Consider the following 24022-nt stretch of genomic DNA (forward strand, 5'->3'; position numbering starts at 1 on the left):
ATTCTGGGTGAGCTCTCTCGGATGGTGGAGTTGGCGAGAGGGTCGTCTGGATTCGGGGAGTTTTCGAAGTCTAACGACGAGTCATCTCTGGCTCGGGCTGTCCCAGCCGCCCAGCTTCTCGTGCAGGGTCTGACTGGGGTGTCTGCTGGGGGTCGTGTCTCCAGGTATTTGTCTAGGGTGTTGACGTTTCGCAGGCTCTTCTTAGTGATATTTTTGTTTTTACTATCTGTCGGGCGCCCTCTTCCCCTTTTGACGCTGTCTTTTGGCTGTTCACTATCCGAGGCCTCGTCCGGGCCTGTCCCCAGATCCTCCTGATTAGCTCCTGTCTCTTCTGGGGGGCCCCTTGGGTGCTCGGCGAGATTTGCTTTGCCTTTTTCAGCTTTATCTCCGGCTTGGTAGCCGTCCTCTGTCTCCTGTGGTTCTGTGTTTTTTTCTCCCGCCATAAACTATCACTCATGTGCACCGACTAACTTTTCGGGTCCGAGTTAAGTAAAAACCGACGTTTCAGACGATAATTATTGAAAACAATGTTCGTTCGGTCATGCACACGATTGTTTAACAATAAATAGAATCCAAGCACTTGCACAATTATTAATTATTGGATTTTTAACACGAGAGTCATGAACTTGTCACTTTAGCAGCGGCCATCTTTTGTCTACCATTTATTGATGATTATTTGTTGGTATCGAGTTATTGCACCGATCACTAGTGATTCATCGTGAGATAGACTCTGGATCTACGGGAGATTCATCATAGGAGCCATATTTCTAAGCCTCGGAAGCTGTAGAGTACGAAATATCGGAGTGAGTGTTTTAAACGGTCCGTACTGGAGTTTGGTTCATTTGGAAGGCTGAGTAGCGATGCCTGTATCGAGGAGTTGGAGCTTTGAGACTCAGACAACAAATTATTGTTTGGAAAGGAGATGCCGAGAATTATTTATCATAAATGATTGATTAATTCAAGATTTTTGGAAATTGTCCAGAGGTTATCATTTGAAATGTGACTTTATTTCCATGTCGCACTTTTCTTGTGTGAATCAGATTTTAATTCATCTGCTTTGATTGACTACGATGTCAACGTTCAATCAGCGCTCATTTGTTGTCATAGCGCATCGACCACAGGATCGTGTGTTGATGTAATTTTTGTTCAACTATTCATTACATTTCTGCGACGAAATTTGACAAGGACCCGGAGATTTTGGCGTGCTCTCCTTACAATCTGTAACGGAGAGATTTATTGGAGTTTTTTGGGACAGCTGCATTTTGTCTACGCGATTGATACTGGTGAGCGGTCGATTTCTATTATTTTGCTCAGTAAAGAGCAAGTTAGAATTTTATGTTGATTACGGACGATTTGGTCCGCGGGGATTGACGCCATATTCATTTTTTTGTTGATTTTTGGATGACGCTCGCCCCTTGTTCTGGAGAACCATTTTAACGCGGGTCCGATCCTTCAATTATTTTTTTGATTTAGTGAGAATACTTGATTAGTCTTTTCTGAGTTGAATTCAGTGATTCCGTTTTCTTCCATATTACAAGTATTCAACTTTCGTTTCGCCTACCGCTGTAGACTCTATGTCTTTTTCATCTATTTTTCTCAAGATATCAGTCTTATATTTTTACTATTTTTATTATTATCCCATTTATTTAGGCATTTTATCGGTCGAAGATATTCTTTTGAGTTAGATTCTTATTCCCGCCACTTTTTTTTTGTCACACCAGATTCTCGTGATAATTTCAGATTCCTTTACGGCAATTTTGACTCTTTGAAATTCTGACTAGTTACTTTATCTTTTGACTTTAATAGTGACTTTAGACAAATTTTGACTTTGACATTTATATTTGATTAGCATTTTATTGTTCGACAAATCATGGTTGGGGAAATAGTATTGTGCCGAGTTTAGTCGTCTGTTTATTTTGTTTTGTTATTTATGTTCGTAATTTTATCGAGAATCTGGGGCCGAGTATAATGAAGAATGAGACGCGGTTTTAGAATAGAATAGAATACTTTATTTCCTTGATATTACTTTTACAGTTTTACATCTACACAGGCCACCTTCTCTCATCCAATAAATTTCATTTTCTTACGTCTAATTTAGTTAACAGAGATAAAATAAATAGCAAAGATAAATAAGAAAACATGTCATATATATGTCCTCTATTCAGATTTAGTCTTCGAACTCCAGCCCGTATGTTGCCTTCTATCACAGGCTGTGCCTTGCTTTCGTTTTCATCCGTTTCTGTCCCGATCCTCCCAGGTATTATTCTCGCCGTTGTCCCTCAATACCTTCTCTATTCTGTCCAACCCCAGACAGAGCTTTACGTCCATCTCCTTTCTCAGGGCGTCTATCAGCTTCATTCTCCATCTTCTCGGATCCATGTCTCCTCTCCACCTTTTCCACCATTCTCTATCCTCTGTTTTCAATCTTCTCATTACTAGCTCACAGCTAATGGCGTGTTCTAGTGATTCGCTCGTTTTTTTACATGCCCGGCAGTTTGTGTTCATAAATTTTTCTTTTCCTTCTCTGATTGCATTTCCACACCTCCATCTTGCCCACGCCTCTTTCTGTCTAGATTTTACCTTAGTTCTGTGCCAGTAGTCTTCTATCTTTGGTTCTTCTTTAATTTGTACGTAGTAGCTACTAGTAGTCTTCTATCTTTGGTTCTTCTTTAATTTGTACGTAGTAGCTACTACGATAGAAGACTACTAGTAGCACTAGTAGTAGCTACTACGTACAAATTAAAGAAGAACCAAAGATAGAAGACTACTAGTAGCACTAGTAGTAGCTACTACGTACAAATTAAAGAAGAACCAAAGATAGAAGACTACTGGCACAGAACTAAGGTAAAATCTAGACAGAAAGAGGCGTGGGCAAGATGGAGGTGTGGAAATGCAATGTACAATATTTTGAGCCGTCTGCTTTCTCCCAATCGGCTTGTATTTCTTGGTCTGTGGCAGTCCTTTCCATCTCGGTCAGTCTTTTTTCAGCCTCTCTTAGCTCTCCTCCTTCATACAGCCATTTTATCACTTGTCCGTCTCCTACTTTTTCTGTTGCTTCCTTTAGGGTTTTGCCCCATCTGGTTGGTTTCCCATTTATTATGTTTCTCAGTTCTTCTTTTAGACATTTCTTTGGCCACCGGTTCTCTTCCATCGAGCTTAATTTTAATAGGAACGCTCCTGCTCTTCTCTTTCCCTCTATCTCTATACTTCGTTTGTTTGATTCCAGCCTCCAGATATATCCTGGTGTGTTTCTTGCCAGTCCCAGACAGGACTTAACATATCTGCTCTGGACTTTTTCTATAGCTTCTCTTCTTTCCTAGCCCCATAGTTCTGCTCCATACATTGCTACCGTTTTGACGGTTGAGTCCATAAAGTACATTCTTCGCTTCAGATTCGTGACCCCTGCTCTTCTGGTTTCGCCCCAGACTTTGTTTTCAGTTGTTGTGTTTTGCCTGCCGCCTTCTCTGTGTGTCTTGTATATCTGTTTGTAGGTGTGAACCAAAATCCTAGATATTTAAATTCATTTACCACCTTTATCATCTGTCCCTTGTAGGTCCAATTTTCCTTTTTCCGCTTGCCTCCATTTCTAAATACCATAATTTTTGTCTTCTCTACGCTTACCTCCATCAGATTTGTGTCTGACCATTTCTCTAGGTTGTCTAGCATCTTTTGCATTTCTTTTCCCTCTTCTGCTATCAGGGCTGCGTCGTCTGCGTATAGTAGCGCGAAGATTTTCGTGTTCGAGCCTGGTCCTATCCCTGTGCCGCCGTCCCCTCTTTTCCTCAATTCTGGTTCGAGGTCATTTATATATATATTGAAGATCATCGGGCTAAGTGGGCACCCCTGCCTCACCCCTTTATTTGTAATGAATGCTTCTGTCTTCTCTTGCCTTGCTAGCACTTCGTTATTTGTGCCCGAATATATTTCCTTCGTCATTTCCAGGAATCTTCCACTGATTCCTATTTGTTCCATTTTCTTCCATAGCCTCTCCCTGTTCACCTTGTTGAAGGCTGCCTTGTCATCTATGAATGCCACGTGTAATTTGCCTCTCTTCTGCTTCAGTTTATTGCCTATCAGCGTGTTCAGTATGAATACCGCTTCCGTCGTTCCTCTTCCTGGTCTGAATCCTGCTTGTGCTTCTGTTAACTTCCCCTCTTTCTCTACCTAGCTGCTTAGTCTTGATGCCATTATGCTCGCAAGTATTTTGTATCCTATATCTAGCAGTGAGATCCCCCTGTAGTTGCTAGCCTCATTCTCGTCACCTTTCAATTTAAATATTGGGAATATAGTTGCCATCCTTCATCTTCCTATCATTTGCCTTCTTCGCCAGATGTCTTGGATTAGTTGTATCAACTCTAATCTCCCTTCTTTCGGCATTCCTACTATAAATTCTGCTGTTATTTCATCTTCGCCTGCTGCCTTTCCTTTTTTTAACCGCCTCATCGCCATCGCTATTTCATTTTGTGTTAGCGGTCTATCTAGCTCATTGCTTCCCGCTGTTTCCTCTGCTGTCTCTACCTCTTCATCTCGGTCGTTTCGGTCTACCGGTGTGTGTCTGCCTTGCGTTTCGTATTTCCTACTTTGCACCTCTTCTTTTTCGTCTTGGGTCTTCTTCATCTCCTCTTTTTCTCCCTCTGCTCTCTCTTCCATTTTTATTCCTCGAAGCGTTTCCGCTGAAGATTCCTGCTCTTCATTGTCATTTTCCTTTTGTCCCACCCTGTCTAATTCCGCTTCTAGTAGTGTGCAGAAGTGGCTTAATAGTTTTTCTTTCGTCATTTTACCTGCCAGTATTGCCCTTTTCTTCTTCCTGTACCATGACATTGCTTTCCACCACTCTGTCAAATTCTTGCTTGTTCTTACTTCTTCCTGTTTTTCCTCTAGCCATCTCTTAATCAGCTTCTCTCTCAGTGCCGCTAGTTCCTTCCTGCGCGTTATGTATTCGGATTTGTTTTTCCAGTCCTGGGTTTTTCTAAATCTGTTAAGTTTCTTAAAGAGTTTTCTTCTCATAGTTCTGTATTCTCCATATTTATCCCAGGTCTCCTCTATTCCTGCTACTGGTCTTCCTGTAGATGTCATCCCTACTTTTCGTGCTACTTCTTCTATCGTTTCGACATTGCGTGCCCACTTCTCTTCCGGTTGAAGCTCCTCTTGTGTGTATTTGTTTTGCCATCGTTCTTCCCATTCTTTCTGAAAGTCGGCCGCTTTTCCCGGCTTTTCTGTTCACTTGTCTCTCCGTCCTCTCTGTCCTCCACTCAACTCTGTAGAAGACAGGGAGGTGGTCAGACCCTTCCTGTGCTGCTATATTCATGCCTTTGAACCATTCCGGCATTAGCTCTTGGTCTTCGGTCCTCGTTACTACGTGGTCTAGCACGCTTCCTAATCCTTCTCCTTCTGATATCGCTGTGATCTTGCCCTGTCTATCTCCTTTTGCTCTCCCATTCATTATCAGCATTGACCTCGTTTCAGACCACCTGAGCAGTGCCGTCCCATCTGGTTCTCTTAGTTTCTTGTCCTCTGATTGTCGATGTGGGTATGCTTCCCCTGTATCCTCCTGCCCACAGTCTGCCACTCCCTGTTCCTCGCCAATTCTGGCATTTAGGTCTCCAACCAGTATGAGTCTGGCTGATTCGCCTCCCAGTTCTTCTATCTCTTTATCTACTTCTTTGAGAAAATTTTTCATCTTCAGGTGATGATTGTTATATCCTGAAATCACTGTGTAACTGTGTTCTGGTGCTCTCTCGTTCTCTATCTGCACTTGTAGTCCGTATTCCCATTCTTTTATCTTCCATTTATCGCTTAGGTTCCTTTTTATCCCTATCAGATGCCCTCCTTGCGCTCTGCCTTGAACGTGCTTCCTAGCCTCTTCCTCCTTACCTTCCTCCTTCCTTCCTCCTTACCTTTCCACGTGTAATTCTTGTTCAGGCTATTGATTGTTCTTTCCAGCTCTTTTCCCTCTAAGAACGTCTCTTGGAACATCACTATGTCCGCATCTTGCCACATCTTCTCATTCTTCTTTATGTTACTGGCTCCTCGGGTTTTCCAGTGACGCAGCACCAGCTCATGGGAGCTGTCGTCCTCCTCTACCCCTCCCACGAAATGGCTGCTGTGGTGGTGGCGAGTACCTCAACTGTTCCGCCTCCTCTTCCTCTTCTCTGTATCCTTCGTTCGCCTTCTTTTTTTCCAGCTTCATTGTTCCTTCAGTTTCATCCCAGCATAGCCATGTGCCATCTACACATATCTTTTGATATTTTGTGCTCACCTCATGTCCCAGCCTTCTCCAGTTTTCTCCCTCCCTCTCTATCCATGTTTGGACTTCTTTTTGTCTATCCGTGAGGTCATCTGTTATCCAAACTCCCCACCTGAGTTTCTTCAGTTCCTGCTTCCTCGCCATTATCTCCGCTTTCGTCTCCCATTCTTCGAGTTCTGCTCTCCAAGTTCCGTTACCTACTCTGTCCAACTTGGAGACTCTAGCCTTCACTCCCATTGTCTCCTCCATCCATCGGTCTAACTCTTCTTTTTTTCTCTTTTCTATCAATGTGAGTCCTTTAATTATAATCCCCTTCTTTCTCTCTCTTCTTTTTATCTTTTCAGCGATCCATTCTTCTTCTTCCAATTTCCTAGGGGTAGGGTTCTTAGCGATCTTCCTTGTTTCCGTCTTCTGGGGGTTCTGTGGCTTGTGTCTCCTCTCGTCTTCCGCAGCGACCCCCGACCCTCCTGGCGCTGGAGCATCATGTGCCAGGGTCCTCGCTGCTTCTGACCGATCGAATTCCACTGCCGTTACTTCCCCCTCCTCTCCTATTTGTGTCACTGCCTCCTCATTTTCGCTCTGGGGGTTCTTTCTTTCTGTTTCCCCTTCTGTGTCTGTTCTTGAGTGTCCCCTTTCTGGCGTCCCTGGTGTGATCTCCCGGGCCTGCGGGACGATCCAGTTTTCCCTGGCCTCTTCTCTCACCATGCTACTCAATTTCTCATACTTTCTTTTCCACTCTCTCGCATATTCCACCCATTCTTCCATTAGTTTCTGATTGTTTGCCAACTGTCGCTCGAGCTTCTTGTTCTCGTCTTGCACCTCGGGGAGTTGCTTCCATACTCTCTTCATCTCCTCCTCTTTCTCCGCCAATTTTCCTTGCGCCTTCATACACTCTCTGCAGTCTATTTCAGTACCCCCTTTTGCACCCTTCCTCGTTTCCTCTTCTTCTTATCAGTTCCTCTAAGTCTGCCATCCTCGAGTTCCACTCTTCATTCCTCTTCTTCTTTTCTCTAGCCTCCCATTTCCTCAGTTCTTCGCTCACTTCCCGTGCCACGTCTTGTGCTATCTTCTTTGCCAGGTTCTCATCTATCTGTTTCCGTGGTTGATCCTCCCCCTCCTCCTCCTCGTCCTCGTCCCCCCTTCTCGGGGAAGGCGCGGTTTTATTATTACAGTTATTTAATTCAATGTAGTAACAATTCTTTTATTAAATGGTTATCATTTTATTTCGCAACCTGAATTATAATTTTTATTAGTTTCAACTTATGTCACAGTATATAAGACAAATATTCTATGCCATAGAATAAGAATCTATCTATAGTATTCAATACTTATGAAAATGATTGATATATCGAAAATGTTTGTCTTTAGTGAACTTCAAATATCTATTTGGTTTGAAACGGTTTTCAATCAAGTCCGAAGTTCATAATCTCTTTGTTAATTTTTTTATTTCAGTAAATTCATGGTGTAGAGTCTAAACTACACTAAACTGTAGACCGAATAGGCTATTCAAGAAATTAACAGTGACCTTCTCTGTGCGTGCATTTTTTTTAGTGGCATCTCCATTTTTCCTGTAACTTACTAAATTTTCTTGGAAATCGACGACATGCTTGGCATTTTCTTTTAATTCACTCCCTAGAATCCTCTCTAACAGAAAGTCTCAAAGCTCTACATATACTTGTTGCCTAGCTTTCAACTGTCTGTAAAAACAATCTAATGTGCCTGCATTTTTGCCACCAAAATTACGAACCATTGAAAATGCCTCCTTCAAGTCAAGGTGCTCCTTCTCGCATTCTCTGTTTTTCCAATAATTTTTTTTTTGTGTAGGAATTTTCAAAAGCTAGTTGAACTCATTTCTTTCCCGCTCGGCTTCTTCTCGGCAGATGCACGCCAGCCTCTAAGACTACTCTTCACTCTTCATTCAACGTCTGGAGTTACTGATTGATTAGGGTCAACTCGATGGGAAATATTTTTCCATTAATAAAATATTTCGTTTTCATTGGTAATTACTTGAATCTCTCGACGTCTTCGAGAAGATTATCTCGAGTAGTGAATTTTCGTTCTAATTGCAGGGACAATGTTCTCGATTACTCTATCTATCCCGTCCTCCATAATTAAGAATGATCGATTACTCATTCAATTTATAATGTTCACTCAAATTTTTTGTTAATGAATGGTTAATCAATAATCCGAGAGTATTAATCATTTGTATCTGATTGTTAATCAATAATCAGAAATAGAGAATTTTCGATGGATCAAGCAACTCATTTTCAAAGTACGATAATGACTGATCATCCAGGAGAATAGTAATCATCATCAAAATTTAGATCAACTACCTGATTAAGCAGTAATTGAAGTTCCAATAATTTCGATACACAATCGCGTAAGCAATCGATATTTTTCGTTGTGGATTTTTTTAAAACTCTATTAATCATTTTCTCCTTAATCCGAATACTTTGGACTTTTGGGGGTTGAATAAAGATTTAATGTGTTTAATCTACACAGAAAAAACAAAAATTTCAAAACACGATTATCAAATCAATTTCGCGACTTACTTGGAACATTGTATCATTACTTTTTACTGAAAATACAAATAATTGTTATTGTAAATGATTGCAAATGACAGCAAGGTAAGCGACCAGAGGGTGAGCACTACTGCAGTCCGGAATCATGATGTTTAAGTAGTTGAAGGGAGTCAAGGGTGACAGGGTGACAATATTAAGGCATGGCGCTTGCAGGCTGGAATCACCTAAAGAGAGCCGATGATCAAGACGATCAGCCTATCTAATCCTCAACCCGCGGTTTAACTAACGTAGTTCAAACAGGAGAGGCTGGAGGCTGGAGAGGCTGGATTTGAGCCGTTCTATTATCATTATTGTCATTATTTTTGTTATTCTCATTATGGAAAGTAATGCTGGAAACAAGTGCATCATTAATTTTGATTAAGAATAATAATATTATTATTAAGATTAATAAATATTATTGTTTCAAATCATAATTTCTTTATGCTGCAATGGTTAAATTGTGTCAATTTTAACTTTAGGTCCAATTCCTAGAGACGAGGGCTTCCTCTAAATCATCATCTGACCTACGGGCATGATCCAGTAACCGTTGCACATGATATCAAACAAAACTTAAAAAAAATATGACGGCTCATGCGCATAAAAAAAAATCTGAAAAAAGTCATCTTATTGGTAAATATCTAGAACAGTCCCCTTAAGAAATTAAATACCGAAAATGGATCAATCCTCATGTTTACATGAAGGATTAGACAACATGTACAAGGTAAAAAATCCTGTAAATTACGTTTTAGATCTCGTATTTTAAGTGTATTGTTCTCTGTTTTCCGTGGACTGCCATAGAATGTCCTATTAACTTTGTTGAATTCGACCACTTTCTGGGATGATGTCCTTATCCTTAGTTCCCCACAAAAGGAACTGATGGACTTTCATAAAAATCAATATCAACCTACAAGACTTCAATATCGCTTTGCTCCTGGCCAATTAAAAGCAGCACTCAATTCCGATTTTTTGCCATCATTCGAGATGAAAAACTGCACTATGAAAGCCAATTAGATAAAGTCGTAGAACTAAGGCTAAAGTCGATGAGCATCATTAAATATTAGAGATACTTGGTAAGGATAGGACTCTCAGGTACTGCTCGTTCTCTTCAGTCTTCAGTCATCATTCGATCCGTTATAGAATATGAGATTTTCGTATATATCTCATACAGAAATTGCAATGCATGTTCTCTAATAATAATAGGAAAATATGAATAAATACTCAATAAGGTATTGAATAATATATTGGCCAAATGATTCATACGTTAACATCAATGAAAAAATCTTCATCATACAGTTCATCATCATCATTATCATCGGAATCAAAATCCAAGTACATTGCATTGAAGTCAATCTCATCATCAGAATCTTCATCCTCGACCAATCCATGATGAAGCATTTTGTAACATTTGGACTGAGGATTTTGGTAATGGACGTACGGAGTCTCGTGATTCAATCGACTACCGCAGAGCCAGCAGAAGTACGTGTTGCAACGACCGCATGTCATCTTATTACAGCCATCGAATTTCTTTGGATATAAATGCAAATTTTTGAATTATAATTACATCCACTTCTACGAGTATCAGCCGAAAATTTAAGTATACATAATTCTGCGTTACTATCGAAATTGAAGATTGCATGAAAGTATGTCAGAAAATTTCTCGTATACACTCAGAAAAAAAATGCTCTGCTAAAAAGTTATGTCCTGGATTACCTGGACAACATTCTTCGGATTCAAGAAAATTGTTTCCCAAGAGGAAATTTAGCAATAAGATATGAATACACATCTTTTTGAGTCAAGTTCGACTACCCCAATATTAAAGTTAAAAAAAATAATGTGTTTGATTGAAAATCGAAATGTCTGTTTACAGTTGTCTCATTAGTGACAATATTAATTATAATATTCATTTGCTTTTCACCCATTACTCATTATTGAGCAGAAATTAAGAAAATTTGCCAGCTGATAAAAGTAATAATTTCAGAATATTAAATATTTAATGCACAGAACTTGTTAACGACTTTTCCGAAACTTTTTTTCGTTCAACGGAATGAAGTATTTGAATTACCATTCCAGAATCATTAAAACTCTACCCGAAAAAAAAATATTTTTAAGAAACGGATTATTCATTCATCTGCCACAAACTGAAGAGTGACTTCAGAAAGCCTCCACTATCAGGCGGATATATTTCGATATTTTTGAGTAGTACGAATATCTTTTCGGCAGAGTAAATTTTTTTCTCCCAGTGTAGTTCGTAGATTTAACTGTAGAAACACAATATATTCTACTCATAGATCTTCATGTTATAGATGACAAGCAATCGAATTCGTAGTTGTCCTTTTGAAAAATTAAAAGAGTATTAAATGAGATTACCTCAATTGCTGCATTACAGTGGGGACAATTATGACTATTGTTCGATATCCAGTTTTCTGACATGGTATTTTCAACCAGCATTTGCAATTGCTTCTTTCCATAACGATTTTCAAGCGCCAGTTTCTGGGCATCCGTTGCAGCCTCGTACTCACTGACAAGTCTTTGTTTGTCAGCTGCAAGATAATATTTGATTATTAACAAAAAAAAATTCTCTCAAAAGTGGAAATGGTATGGATTCACAAAATGTGAACCTTATCATGCTACTTCCCACCTTTCCCCGTGAGATACATACCTGCAGTAAATCTGCACGGTTCAATTCCATGATAAACCATTTTACAATTAACACAGAAAGTATATTGGCAGCTGGGACAACTAGCCATTTTTTCGTTTGGTTCTTTGCTCACTGGATACTGACAATCTCTCCTTGGACAATAGACAATATCCAACATGGTATCCAAAGTAGCACTCAATAGAATGGAATCATATTTAACAAATAATTCACTGCTTACTAATTCTTTAATCTGTAAAGTTTTAAGGGAGCGGATACTTTCAGTGGACCAAATTCATTTTATAATCGATTGGCAGAGGCAAAGTGACTATATTGCAGTATACTTAATGAGGAAACCGATCTTGCAATAGTTACATGTCTAAATATTATTTTCCAAAATATTACGCCAAAATATTATAATACACCACAGTGAAACACCTTGCGTTATCTTTGAATACTTTACACAATCTCACTATTGATTTCTACTATCTATTATCATTCATTACTATTATCAGTGGCTATCATTAATAATTTATTTGTATGGGAGAAGCGAACTGTTAAGGATGGTCCACACTTCCCCCCAAAATTCATATTTTTTTCGTTTCTCTGGTAAACTTACGATGGCCTTGACGTGAAAAAATATAACGTTTATGTGTCCCATAATTAATTAATGACTCCTAAAGTTTCAAGGTGGTGTGATCATTGTCATGCATTTTTTCAGCAATTTTGTGATTCCCTTTAAAAGTTTGGAAAAAACGCTGGAAAATATTCGCATCGCCTTGAAACTTCGCGAGTCATTAAATAATTACAAAACGCAAAATAGTTTCAGACGGGTTATGTGGGCCAATGATAATATAATAGTTCAACGTAATATTTTTATAGTTAATAATATAAGTTTCACTAATATCGAGACTTGTTAGCATTGCAATCCTTGCCAAACGGTGCTAAATAAAAAAGCAATCGTTGGCAAAAAAACAATCGTTTTCTGGTCTGCTAGCAACAGATTATTGATTAGTGATTCTTTGATTTACCTGTCCCGGAGTCACCTCAGAGGTGCACTTTTCCCCAGGACAGCAAATATTTTGCACAGCCCCATCCTCAATTCTGACCTCCAAATATCCAGTCATACATTCTTTACAGAATACATGAAGACATGGTTTAAACTGTATGCACGATTCTCCGGATTTGTCCGCGAAGCAAATTTTACAAGTGTAAAAATTCTTCTTAAACTCAATGCTTATACGTCTCTCATTGTAATCTAGTAAATAATGTACAGGATTTTTATTAATAGGTCGATCAACTATTGCTCTATGATCGAATTTTCGATTGCCTCGGTGTCCTCTGTAATTCCGCTTTTGCATCATTTTATTTTTCATTGATTTCTTCGCTTTATCTATGTCACTAGCACTGCTGGCATTAGCTACTCCTGTTTTTTGCGCTTTCTCTGATGCTGTTTTATACAATGTGTACGTGGAATCAATATTCAAATTGTTCTCTATATCCAAGTACTTGAGGGTCTCATCTTGTAGGAATGCAATCCAGGTGAATAATATCTCCTGTCCCTCGTTCTCTTTCCAGAGTTTATCTAATTTTTTACACAGTTTTGTAATGTCTTTGAGACGTAACCAAGAACAGCAAAGTGTGAATTCTGAAGGTGGCTGGGAGGGATATTCTCGTGGAAGAGGAACGAATAAAGTCAATGGAGGCAAGTGACAAACTGTTATCTTTTCATCAGCTGATTCTTTCTGACGCGTATCTTTATAAGAAACCCAATATCCTTCTCGAAGATTTATGAAAACTTTGAAAGTACATTGGTATTGACCGTTGATTTCTTGGTGAGAAAATTCTTCAGCTGTATAAATACTTTCAAGTGCTGTTATTTCATCTTTCTGTTTTTCGTTGTCCATTTTTCTGGAAGAAATCTAATTTTACTCATTAAATCAATTATTAAGGTCCGCATGCATAAGGTATTAACTAGCGAGCGTAAGCTTTGGTTTGAAGTTTATCTTGTTAGCCTACTCTAGCTAAGGCATTTCTAATTTTGACTTTCAAATTGTTTTGAAAAAAAAAATAATGATAAAACGAGGAATTTGGCTCTATTAATTACTTGGTTTTCTCATAAAATCCCTGAAAGCCAATTACCTATAATAATATGGCAGCGGAATCAGAAAAATCTTGTAACGTAGTATTTGATAGAGTTCAATAACAAGGCAAACACATTTGTTATTAATTTCTTTAATTAAAAATCCCCGCTATAGAAAATTTGTTAGGAGAAAAAGGAAATGATAATATTGGAAATGCACAATTTTTGACTTATTCGCGACCATTCGGCATTGTATATCAGAAAATATGTTTTCGCATTTTACTCACCAATGCTTCTTGGAAATGTCAGCGAGGTTAGTTCGAATCGCCGATCTCGGAGCAGCGACCAGTTATAATTATTTACGTCGAGAATGAGCCCATCAATTTGAAAATAATTAGACACAAGCAGCCAACTTGACTATAAAATCATTAAATAATTTGTTTGTTCTTTTGATATTGTAATTCAATGCCTGGAGGTCACAATTCTTAACAATAACCAGACATTAGTTACGAGTGGGGAGGGCGATGAAGGTAACGAGACACCTGATCGATCAGCTGATTCGAAATATTATCATTCTGCTCCCTCTAATATCTCTGGAGGAAGTGGAAAAAACAAACGCTCTGATAATTCAAACGAGTTATTATTGAAATTGGGGGATTGCGCAATTTGACAATTTATTCAGCTACAGTGATAAGATGTTAATACTCCTTAAATACAAGTGGTTCTAGTCTATTTTGTTTCTGTTTATGCGGCCACGTCACGTCAAAGATAGCACAGTCCCGGCTTTTTTTCATTTAATGCATTTGGAATATCAATATATTGTTGAATAAAAAATGGTTGAAAGGGCTGACGGCGAGACACAAGTGGATTTTCCACTTTTTGTCAATTTATTTCTGTCTGTTTGTGGATATTTCATCACAGTGAGATTAATTCCAAGGGTTGGTGAAGTTTTTCTACAAAAAACTAACCTCTGGGGTGTCGACATGAATAAGAAAAACGGACGAAAAATGTAAGTATTTATAAAGATGTAAAGATTTAATAGTCAAAATAATTCATTGATGATTCTTATATTTTAGCCCTGAAGCCCTAGGAGTTGTCAGTGGGTTTGTGTTTCTCTTCATCATGTTTCTTTTTATACCAATACCTTTCACCAAATACATCTCAGACAATTCTAATTTTCCCCATCACGAGGTAAATTTAAAAAAAAATAAGATTTACTTTAACTCACGTATTAATTGAAATTGAATGACACAGTGCAATTAACCAAATATGCTACTTTTATTAATATCTTAAAAATAAATAATTACATTTTTCCATTTTACAATTTCACTGTATTTTAATAATATGGGTTTCTTTTAATAAATTGTGGTGAAAATGTATTTTTCAGCTTGTTGAACTGTTGGCGGCTCTTCTATCAATCTGCTGGGTGGTCATTCTTGGATTTGTCGATGATGTTTGTGATCTCAAGTGGAGGCATAAACTTTTATTAACGACAGTGGTATCCTTACCTCTTCTCATGGTTTACTACGTGAATTGCAATGCAACTCTCATCATAATACCAAAACCATTAAGACCCTGGTTAGGTTTATCCGTGGAACTTTCATTATTTTATTATATGTACATGGCTATGTTGGCAGTATTTTGTACAAATGCCATCAACATTCTAGCCGGTATAAATGGCCTAGAAGTTGGACAGAGTCTTGTTATTGCAGTTAGCATTATAATATTCAACTGGATTGAATTGAGTGGTAATTTATGGAAGGCCCATCAGTTTTCACTATATTTGATGATACCATACGTAACAACATCAGTTGCTCTCTTTCAATACAATTGGTAAGTAAAAAAAACATTTTTTATGACAAATTCAGGTGATATAGAGTATTGTCTCCAGTAAAAATAATGACAGTTTCTATTTTCATGAAATGTTTCACTAAGGCGCCCCTTAACAACGCTCATTACAAATTTTTATGCATTCACTCTCCACATGAGTTCCAAATAATGAAAAAAAAATCTGCCTAAGACTTTAGATCATAATCTCGAGTTCAAACTCTCCATGTAAACATTAAAATTCACTCCATTTGAAAAGCAGTGAAACTTATATATATCCACAGACATCCACACACATTTGTTCAGAGCTAGTTTGCAAGAACATGATGGAAGTTCAGTTGAGAAGATAATTATATCCTTTATAATTAATCTTTTAATTTTGGGTTTCAATTTTGTACTGTAGTGATCGAAAATGACAAATCGTTTTTGTATTTTTGTCAAGTGTGTGATTATATCGATGAAAAATTGTTTTTTCACAATTGTCTCAAGGATCATTCATTTTTTGAGAAAATGTCATGCAACCTTTTTTGTAGAAAATCTTATCAACTACAAAGTTTTTTTGACATTTGATTGCAGGAGTGGTCATTAACGAGATAAATGAATAGTCATTACATTTGACTTTGATAAGATCTATTTTTTAATGATTATCTCGAGAATTTGACCGAGTTTACATGTGAAATAATGGCTTTTCAGTGTTAAAACATCTATGATAATAAATTTCAATATTAATAAGGATTTTCCATTATTTTATAATATACATTTCCCAAATGAAGGGTTCATTCGCATCTCGTTAATGAATGATTTTTCATCGAAATAATCACTAAATCGATAAAATTAGCAAAATGAATTGTCATAATCCAACACCATAGTTATCTTCACGATTCAATCCTCACCAATTTTTTGTGAATTTCATATGTTCAGATCGTGAAAATATGGAAATTTCAATGGTTTTAAATGGGAAAATTTGGCTATTTATAGGCACGGTTCCGACTTGAGATTGAGCGCTGAAATTAAACAAGACCAGATTTTGAAAAGAATTATTTGAGATTGATGTGGGGGTTGAACGTTTGACAATTGGTGGAGGGCATTGTTAAGCGGCGCCGTGATGTTTAACGCTTCTCACTCTTTCACTTCGACAAACTTTAATTCTTTCTAGATTTATATAAATTATTTAACATTCATACTTTGGTAGACAATCCTTGTATATAAATTCGATCAATAGTTCACACGCTACATATTGATTTTCGATAACTTATAACTACTTGAATAAATATCACAGACATTTGATGCTAGATGATCATCAATAATAATCAAGTTTAGCGTAGAAATTATCGACTAACCAGTCAAACTTGAAACTGTTGTCGATAACAGTTTCCGGCGCAAAGTACGATTCTTTAGTTTTATAAGCTCTAATAAGGCTCATTTTATCATCGAACCAGACACCAGTGCCGATTAAATCCTCCACAAATAGTACGTCCATGTTCTTAGCATACTTGGCTTCTTTAGGTTTGCCATCTTTCTTCAGAGCAATCATAATATTTGCCGGTGTTTCGCAGTAATTACAATACCATCCCCCATAATGATTGAGATCCCCAATAACTAAGCCGAGAACATCCCTCTCATTTGTCTCTCCCAATTCACGCTGAAGAAAAATGCTATTTGTCCTGTAAGATTGATATATACATCCGACAGTGCATGCACCAACGGTTATGATTGTTTTGGAGGGATGCTGCCAGAAGAATCCAAAAACCGACCATCTTAGACGAAAGCCTATCGGCTGAGGCCAACCATCGTATACCTTGAGGAACATTAATGCACGCCAGTTTAATATCTGCTCAGGTCCACTCATCACATAAATATCATCCTCTTTCATATTCTTCACAACATTGATTATTTTATCCCAAACGTATTTCGATATCACTCGCAAAGGTTTTCGTGACTTATGAGCTGCATTTATGTATAACATCTTATGCTGGTGGTTCGATAACAATCCCTTGTTCAATTTATGCTGCAAGTTATCCTCTGCTCCGCTAAAGTCACAAATTACAAACAAATCCACAACGTGATGGAGTTCTTCTACGATGACCTCGGCTATTGCTGAGTTGTAATCTTGCACTGAGAATGTATAAATTAGTCGGCGAGAGGTTTTTCTTGGTTTCAGTCTGATATTTTGTTTCGAAGCCATTATCGCCCTCCAGACAACTTCTGGCTGGCCACAGTCTGGCCCATGCCAACCAGACTGACAGTGACATTTATTGGAAAATGTGTGGGATTTGTTGAAGATGATGCCTTCCTTCCAACATCTCGTTGTATTCTGAGTGATGAAGAAGCTTGACGTTTTCGTATCCTTTAGTTTTAACTCGCTTGTTATAATCTGATAGGCAGGATGTGAGATTGAAGGCTTGGATGTACGATTTTCAAATTTTTGAGGAATCTGAAATTATTTGACTGATAAAAACGAAATTCATTGATTGATTACGTTACCATTGTTAAGTGTAATTTTTTGCTATTTCATACATAAGCTGGTTCCATTCTCACGAAACTGACAGGATTTCGTGGTGTAAGCTGTGTGTATTCACTGGGGGGTGTTGCTATAACGTAGATCATTACGATGAATACTTGAAGGACGAGCAATGTATAGAGCAACACCAATTTACCGTCGAGCCGGTTCTGCATGGCAATTTCTTCTTCTTTTCAAGTCGTATCGGTTATTTGGCTTTGGTTGAATTCAATCACATTCTCCTCCCTTTCAGATCTCTTCACATGGTAGTGATGTCATCTTAATCATATAAATATTAAAATTAATATCAGCGGTTCACCGCTTACACTGAGAAAGATCATTTTTTTTCGAGTGCCTCTCCACTTTTATGAAGAAATACCAAAATACTAAAAAATTCTCAAGAAGACAATATCTTATACTGAGAGAAGAAATTTTAATTCCTGACGAATTAGAACACGATTTCATTAAAATCTTTGGGATAAGAAAAATAAAAACTAGTGATTAAATTCACTTAGTTAGACTTGGCTTGAGGAATCACATTTTTATTATAAATAAATGATCATCATCTTCAGAACAAGTGCATAATTTCTGGACAGAAGTTTTTCTTTTCCTAGAGTAAGATATGATTTTCTCATCAATTTTCGTCTCATGAGTTTGTTGATAAAATTAGTGATGCACTTCTTAAGAAATTTTGTTTTTCCAATGTAATCCTTATATGAAGCGATTGGATGCTAATTTGTCAAATGAATTTTTTTACCAGAAAAACACTGAATTTAGCAATAGGTGAAACTTCACTGGAGCGTTATCGATTTTGAAGTACCGAACGAAGTTGCCATGCTCAGAAGTTGAAGTCACATCGTCGGGCTTATCCCAGACTCAAAAAAAAAATCTCAATGCCGCAATCTTGCTTGATACTGAAATAAAAAAAATTTCAATGGCATAAATTGATATGGGCCTTTTAAAGTTACACACAGCAAAAGGAGACTAACTGATAGCCGTGACGTCATTGGGGTCACCGGCTGAATGAGCCAGCGGCCCTTAATAAGATAACACATATATATAAATATTCTAGATAATCACTCACCGGTATTATTTTCTCTCTCTATCCAGTGCTCGAATTTCACTCGTCACATGCTCACACAACATCCTCATGTTCCAACAGCAAAGGAAGCATGTTTCAAGTTAGAAAATTCTTCAGTCTTCAACATCGAGTCATAGCACATTTGATGTTGGGAAGGAAATCCTCGTGGTAGGGTGTCTTCTCGGGTAGTGACAAAAATTACAAACCACACCCGAAACGCATTCGCCTCCGCGAGGGTCTGAAACATCACGGTAATATATATTCCAAGCATGACAGGCGCCTTCGTCATTCAACAACGAGCGCATGCGTTTTACCTTCTCTATTTTACACTGTATGACAACGCAACACAAGCCACACAACTAATGGACCAAACTAAAATATTCGACGATTCCCATCTTCCGAGAGAAATTTGTAATATTTTTTTCAATACCTTATTGAGTCCATAAGGATATAAATCCATTTCTCGTACATGGGGGCTTATGGAGATTTCTCGATTTAGCACAAAATAATCCTGGCAGTTGTCCATAAGAGTCCATCTGGAAGAGAAGACAATTCATGTACAATTCTGCTATACTTATCAAAAAAACTTCATCTTTTACGTTTTTCGAATCGAACACTTGAAGTAATCTTGTCGTGGAGTATTTTAATGAATGGGGTTTATGCCAAGCATGATGGAGACTCGATAAAATCCACAGATGTTCTGGGAACTGTTGTACTTTATAGTTTAACTGTTAAAGTCTAAGGTCTTCTCGTTGAATCACGTGTCTGCGGTTCTGTTGGGACAATGTGCTCAAGGACGGCAGGTGTGCCAGACAGGTGGTATGGACCTCAGTGAATGGGTCCTCCAAAATTCTCTTCGTCCCACCTTCAATATTGCACATGCAGAAATCAATGGCGAAGTGGTAAAACCGATCGAGTCGATTTTTTTCGAAAATGCGTCTATCACTTATAAACCTTCAGCACCACGAGAGCTCCGAAATTATCGAATATTTTCCAATTTGTTACTTTGCACTATTCTACTTGCGTAAATCGACTGATAATTTCACTCCACTGCAAACCAAATTATTTTTTTCAATTACCTATGAATTTAGCAAGTTATTCAGTCTTTTCAGACAGTAGCTGTTCGCTCGAGTCTTTTATAAAAATCTCCTATTAATTTTAATTATTACCATTAAATAAATTGGCCTAGAAACAGAAAATTGTCATGTTAATTATTAACGTTATCTTATGTTATTGGGCATATCTTATGTGACTGCTTAAAAAAAGAGATAATGTTGGAGAATTTTTTGAGGAGAAGCACTGCATACAATGGTTTCAATTTTTTAGGACATTAGGACGAAATCGAAAAGCGCGCAGGACGTGTCCGCTGTTAGAAATGCCTTTTTAAAATTTACTCTAAAACTTTCTACACTAAACTTTTTAAAACAGGAATTTATTGTTCAACTATTAATTGCATTGGTCAGCAATACACAGCAGAATGTCATCAATGTGTCAATAGTTTTCATTTGTTCTGATAATTTTTTAATGAAATAAAAAAATGAATCTGAAACTTACATTGAAATTTATAAAAACGTCTATCATTGTCAAAAACACTAACATTTCTGGAAGATGTTTAATAATAAATAATTTCATTAAGATATTCGTAACCAATACATTATGAAGATCTTCAGAATAAACATAAACTTATTTTATTGTAGGTATCCGTCGAGAGTCTTCGTGGGAGATACTTTTTGTTATTTCTCGGGAATGACGTTTGCAGTTGTTGGAATCATTGGACATTTTAGTAAAACTCTTTTGCTGTTCTTCATCCCACAGATAATTAATTTTCTGTACAGTATTCCTCAGTTGTTCCATTTTGTAGCGTGTCCTAGGCATCGATTACCCAAGTGAGTTGAGTATTAGTCAAATAATAAGATGATTTCTCTTCAAATGAACAATTATTCTAATTTTGTTCTTTCTTCTTCTTCTATTTAAGATTTAATCCAATAAGGGAAAAATTAGATCCCAGCGTCACCACGTTTCACAAATCTGAGCTCAATATCATTGGTAGACTGATAATGGGCCTTTTTCGAGGAATGAAAATCGTACGGTGGAATGAAGATAATGATGGCGTAGTCACTTGCAACAATCTTACGTTGATTAATTTCATTCTTATAATGATTGGACCAACGGAGGAGCATAAATTAACGAAGATTCTTTTATACATTCAGGTATTTAATGTTAATTCTCATTTTTCCACTATATTGACAATTCATTTTCCGCCTATAATCTTGCGAATTTGTTTTCGAAATATTCATGAAGCCGATTTTTTTTTGTCTGACCGAATCAAATATTACTTCACAATTCTAGGAAATTTATATTTTTTCATTATCTTCTGTACTCTTCATACTTATTTTCTTTTTTATCATTTGATTGATTGCACTGTGTCAATGATTCTCTAAACGATTTTTGTTTGTAATTTGCAGGCTGCATGTTCACTTTTGGCGTTTTTTATCCGATATCCTTTAGCTTCCATCTTCTACGACGTATAGAAAGCGACAAAACATCATCACAAGACTGAAAAATTTCAGCTATGAACAGGTAAAAATTCAAAACTCAACCAAGCATCATCACAAAAAAGTCAAATAGTACATTTCGATACAATTGGGGAAAAATGTTTTTAGGCTCGTGGGTTTATATCACTCGCTTTCGACTCGTGGTATAAACCTACCAGAGGCCCAAAAACACTTACCCGCAATTGTGTTGACATATACTACTGCAAGACTAGGTCATAAGAAACTATTCTGGTGAATATAAGGCTATAGGAAGCGTTAAAGAAGAGTTATGTAACCATATGAGATAGAACATGATGGCCAGACTGAATTATGAAGAATATCTTATAAAAAATTTCCTTGAGATATTTTTGAAGCGACTAAGGGATCAAGACTCTCTGCTTAAGACTGCCTTACAATTTACAATGATATCCCTCTTTTCCCTTGACTCAGAGAAATCAATAGTTCAGTGCTAATTATTCGTGGAGTCTCTATAATGGACACCTACCTAAAAATCATTTTTTTTCACGGCTCAAGAATTCTAAAACTGTAAGGCAATTCAAATTCTTCTGGAATACGAAAAGGAAATTAAGTAGGCAGGGTTTCACAATTATCAATCACTAGACAAATTGTTTCAGGTGCTTATGTACTTGAATACGGGATAACATAATTTTACAACCTATCATAACATAATTTTATAGAGCTCTTTCACTCTGCGATGCAATAGAAAGTAAAAATAAAATACTATCAATAACAATAGAGAAAAAAAAATAACGTCTACGATTTCCTACGGAACTTCCGTGGTAGGCTCTAGCATTGATTCCTTCAATGTTTACCACCCAAAAACATTATGATTCTGAAGTACATTTCTCATGAATCACGATTCCTGTGGCTAGGAAGAGTGAAACTGGAGTAATGCGTTTTGTATACATATACAATATTATGAGTCAAGTATTTGGATTCTCAATTCAGTCTGTATGAGCGTCATTCCTTAACGTGAAAATCTCTGTACAAATAACGATTTCAAGTATTTTCCCAAGAAATCGATGTAGATAATCGTGTAAAGACTTTCGAGAGAAATTGCCGAATGTCTGAAAGCATTAGTTGTAAAGATTTTAACATTAACGCACTTGTTTGTGGATTCATAAACTTACTACGGAAATTCTGTAACATTACAAGTTTCACACAACACAATTTTTTCGCATTTCAACTGTCATATATTTAATTTATCAGCATGTTTCAGATTATGTACTAAATTAAATGCAATAATTGCTCACAATCAAATCGCTTGAGATAACATGCGAATGTTTATGCAATTTGGACTGAATGGCGAGAAGAATTAATCCAGGCACTTTACCAATTCAGTAGAAATAATCATGGTAAAGGATTTAGTTTTTAGGTAAATTTGGAAAATATTACCAATTATTTGAATTTCATTGGAGTTTTTTTTATTCGCGAGGCTCCCATATTTATTTCAGTAATGATTAAATTGACAGAAAATATTGGTGTATCACGAATCAAACAATAATGTAAAAGTTATAATTTTTAAAACTTTGCTACTTTTTAATTTACAATGTGTCCTTGAGAAGTTGATTACGACATGTTTGGAATTCCAAAGATAAAATCAGCACCTAATCTTTCACCGATTTTCAACTGGGCCTTTGCAGCATCTTGGAGACTGAATATATGGGTTAATTCCAGAGCCGTTCGAGCTAATGATAAAGCTTTGTCGAATAATTTGATGGCTTCTTTGAGGTTGCCTCTGAAATGTTGAGGAAGACATTATGAAAATCTGTTACGAGAAATTAAATGAGAAAGTAAAGTAGTAAAATAGCAGACAAAATCATTTTGCGATTCTTTAAATAATCCCATTACTTTTTGCATAACTGCGCAATTTTGCTGCAGTCAAAGTATTAGGGGACACACAATCGAAATAATTTACAGTCGAATGAAGTATTTCAAATGAAGTGTTTCACTGCTCTATTCCTCAATTATCTCTCTAAAGCGGTAAATATTTTACCTTTGGACTTCGATCGTTCCTAAAGTTTCATATCCAAATTCACATTTGTCATCCAACTCTAGGGCTTTATTGATATATTCCATAGCTTTGATAACATTTCCACACCACTGGAGTTGCAGTAGTCCCCTATGTACGTAGATTGTCGCATTTTTTGGGTCCTTTTCAATGGCTTTCGAGAAGTATTCGTCGGCCTTTTCGTACGACTGTGCATCGCATAGCATCTGAAATTTTTTTAAAATGTACTAACTAATTATTTTTTATTCAATAATATTCGGGCACAATAAGAATGTTTTTATCAATTTCTCTTTATTCTCTCTTCGTGCAAACGATTTATGAATTTTAACCAAATACCTGCAGGTGTTTCTATACTTTGCGATGTGTGGAATCTCTTAACCGTTCTAGGTTGAGAAAATATTTCTAATTCACGCGAGTTTTGTGGCGTTCAGTGATAATTGGGGATTGTTGAAATATTGTGTCAAGAAAAGAGGTTATAAGTACGTATATGAGAAAGGGATATTGCAAAGCCCTGAAGGGTTG

General features: G+C 37.1%; 5 protein-coding genes across 8 annotated transcripts in view; 1 reads left to right on the top strand and 4 right to left on the bottom strand.

Moving 5' to 3' along the window:
- Nucleotides 1–6058: 6058 nt before the first annotated feature.
- Nucleotides 6059–7135, bottom strand: LOC105273754 (golgin subfamily A member 6-like protein 2). The gene has a single exon (XM_011316361.1). The coding sequence runs from the start codon at nucleotides 7133–7135 to the stop codon at nucleotides 6059–6061; it is 1077 nt and encodes a 358-aa protein (XP_011314663.1).
- A 2895-nt stretch (nucleotides 7136–10030) lies between these two features.
- LOC105273730 (E3 ubiquitin-protein ligase RNF14) lies at nucleotides 10031–14067 on the bottom strand. 2 transcript variants are annotated; one of them, XM_011316338.1, is made up of 5 exons: nucleotides 13814–14067; nucleotides 12475–13365; nucleotides 11468–11696; nucleotides 11176–11348; nucleotides 10031–10332 (listed from the first exon to the last, which is right to left on the bottom strand). In XM_011316338.1, the coding sequence occupies exons 2-5, from the start codon at nucleotides 13348–13350 to the stop codon at nucleotides 10063–10065; spliced, it is 1548 nt and encodes a 515-aa protein (XP_011314640.1). In that variant the 5' UTR covers nucleotides 13351–13365; nucleotides 13814–14067; the 3' UTR covers nucleotides 10031–10062. The 2 variants fall into 2 exon arrangements, with proteins under 2 accessions (XP_011314640.1, XP_011314639.1); XM_011316337.1 differs by having other exon boundaries at nucleotides 12475–13354; nucleotides 13814–14065.
- Nucleotides 14068–14086: 19 nt separating this feature from the next.
- Nucleotides 14087–24022, top strand: part of Alg7 (Alg7 dolichyl-phosphate N-acetylglucosaminephosphotransferase) — a 14113-nt gene continuing 4177 nt past the window's right edge. The window contains exons 1-6 of one of the 2 annotated variants that reach the window (XM_011316343.1): nucleotides 14087–14535; nucleotides 14603–14717; nucleotides 14914–15359; nucleotides 20632–20820; nucleotides 20910–21144; nucleotides 21400–21514. In XM_011316343.1, the coding sequence (XP_011314645.1) occupies nucleotides 14360–14535; nucleotides 14603–14717; nucleotides 14914–15359; nucleotides 20632–20820; nucleotides 20910–21144; nucleotides 21400–21465 (1227 nt within the window). In that variant the 5' untranslated portion in view covers nucleotides 14087–14359 and the 3' untranslated portion in view covers nucleotides 21466–21514. Of the gene's footprint in view, nucleotides 14536–14602; nucleotides 14718–14913; nucleotides 15360–20631; nucleotides 20821–20909; nucleotides 21145–21399; nucleotides 22902–24022 lie in introns of those variants that run through there. The other variant, XM_011316342.1, reaches the window with a different exon arrangement.
- Nucleotides 15848–19898, bottom strand: Mgat3 (beta-1,4-mannosyl-glycoprotein 4-beta-N-acetylglucosaminyltransferase). 2 transcript variants are annotated; one of them, XM_011316340.1, is made up of 6 exons: nucleotides 19534–19898; nucleotides 19365–19470; nucleotides 18938–19172; nucleotides 18611–18767; nucleotides 17871–18132; nucleotides 15848–17787 (listed from the first exon to the last, which is right to left on the bottom strand). In XM_011316340.1, exons 5-6 carry the CDS (start codon nucleotides 18027–18029, stop codon nucleotides 16654–16656), a joined length of 1293 nt encoding a protein of 430 aa, XP_011314642.1. In that variant the 5' UTR covers nucleotides 18030–18132; nucleotides 18611–18767; nucleotides 18938–19172; nucleotides 19365–19470; nucleotides 19534–19898; the 3' UTR covers nucleotides 15848–16653. The 2 variants fall into 2 exon arrangements, with proteins under 2 accessions (XP_011314642.1, XP_011314643.1); XM_011316341.1 differs by lacking the exons at nucleotides 19365–19470; nucleotides 19534–19898 and adding an exon at nucleotides 19249–19353.
- Nucleotides 22095–24022, bottom strand: part of Tom70 (translocase of outer membrane 70) — a 9825-nt gene continuing 7897 nt past the window's right edge. Inside the window, exons 7-8 of the mRNA XM_011316339.1 lie at nucleotides 23486–23706; nucleotides 22095–23227 (exon numbers count right to left, since the gene is read on the bottom strand). Of these exons, the coding sequence (XP_011314641.1) occupies nucleotides 23059–23227; nucleotides 23486–23706 (390 nt within the window). The 3' untranslated portion in view covers nucleotides 22095–23058. The remainder of the gene's footprint in view (nucleotides 23228–23485; nucleotides 23707–24022) is intronic.

The sequence above is a fragment of the Fopius arisanus genome, unplaced genomic scaffold (genome assembly GCF_000806365.1).
Source record: "Fopius arisanus strain USDA-PBARC FA_bdor unplaced genomic scaffold, ASM80636v1 scaffold00006, whole genome shotgun sequence".
NCBI classification, from domain to species: domain Eukaryota; kingdom Metazoa; phylum Arthropoda; class Insecta; order Hymenoptera; family Braconidae; genus Fopius; species Fopius arisanus.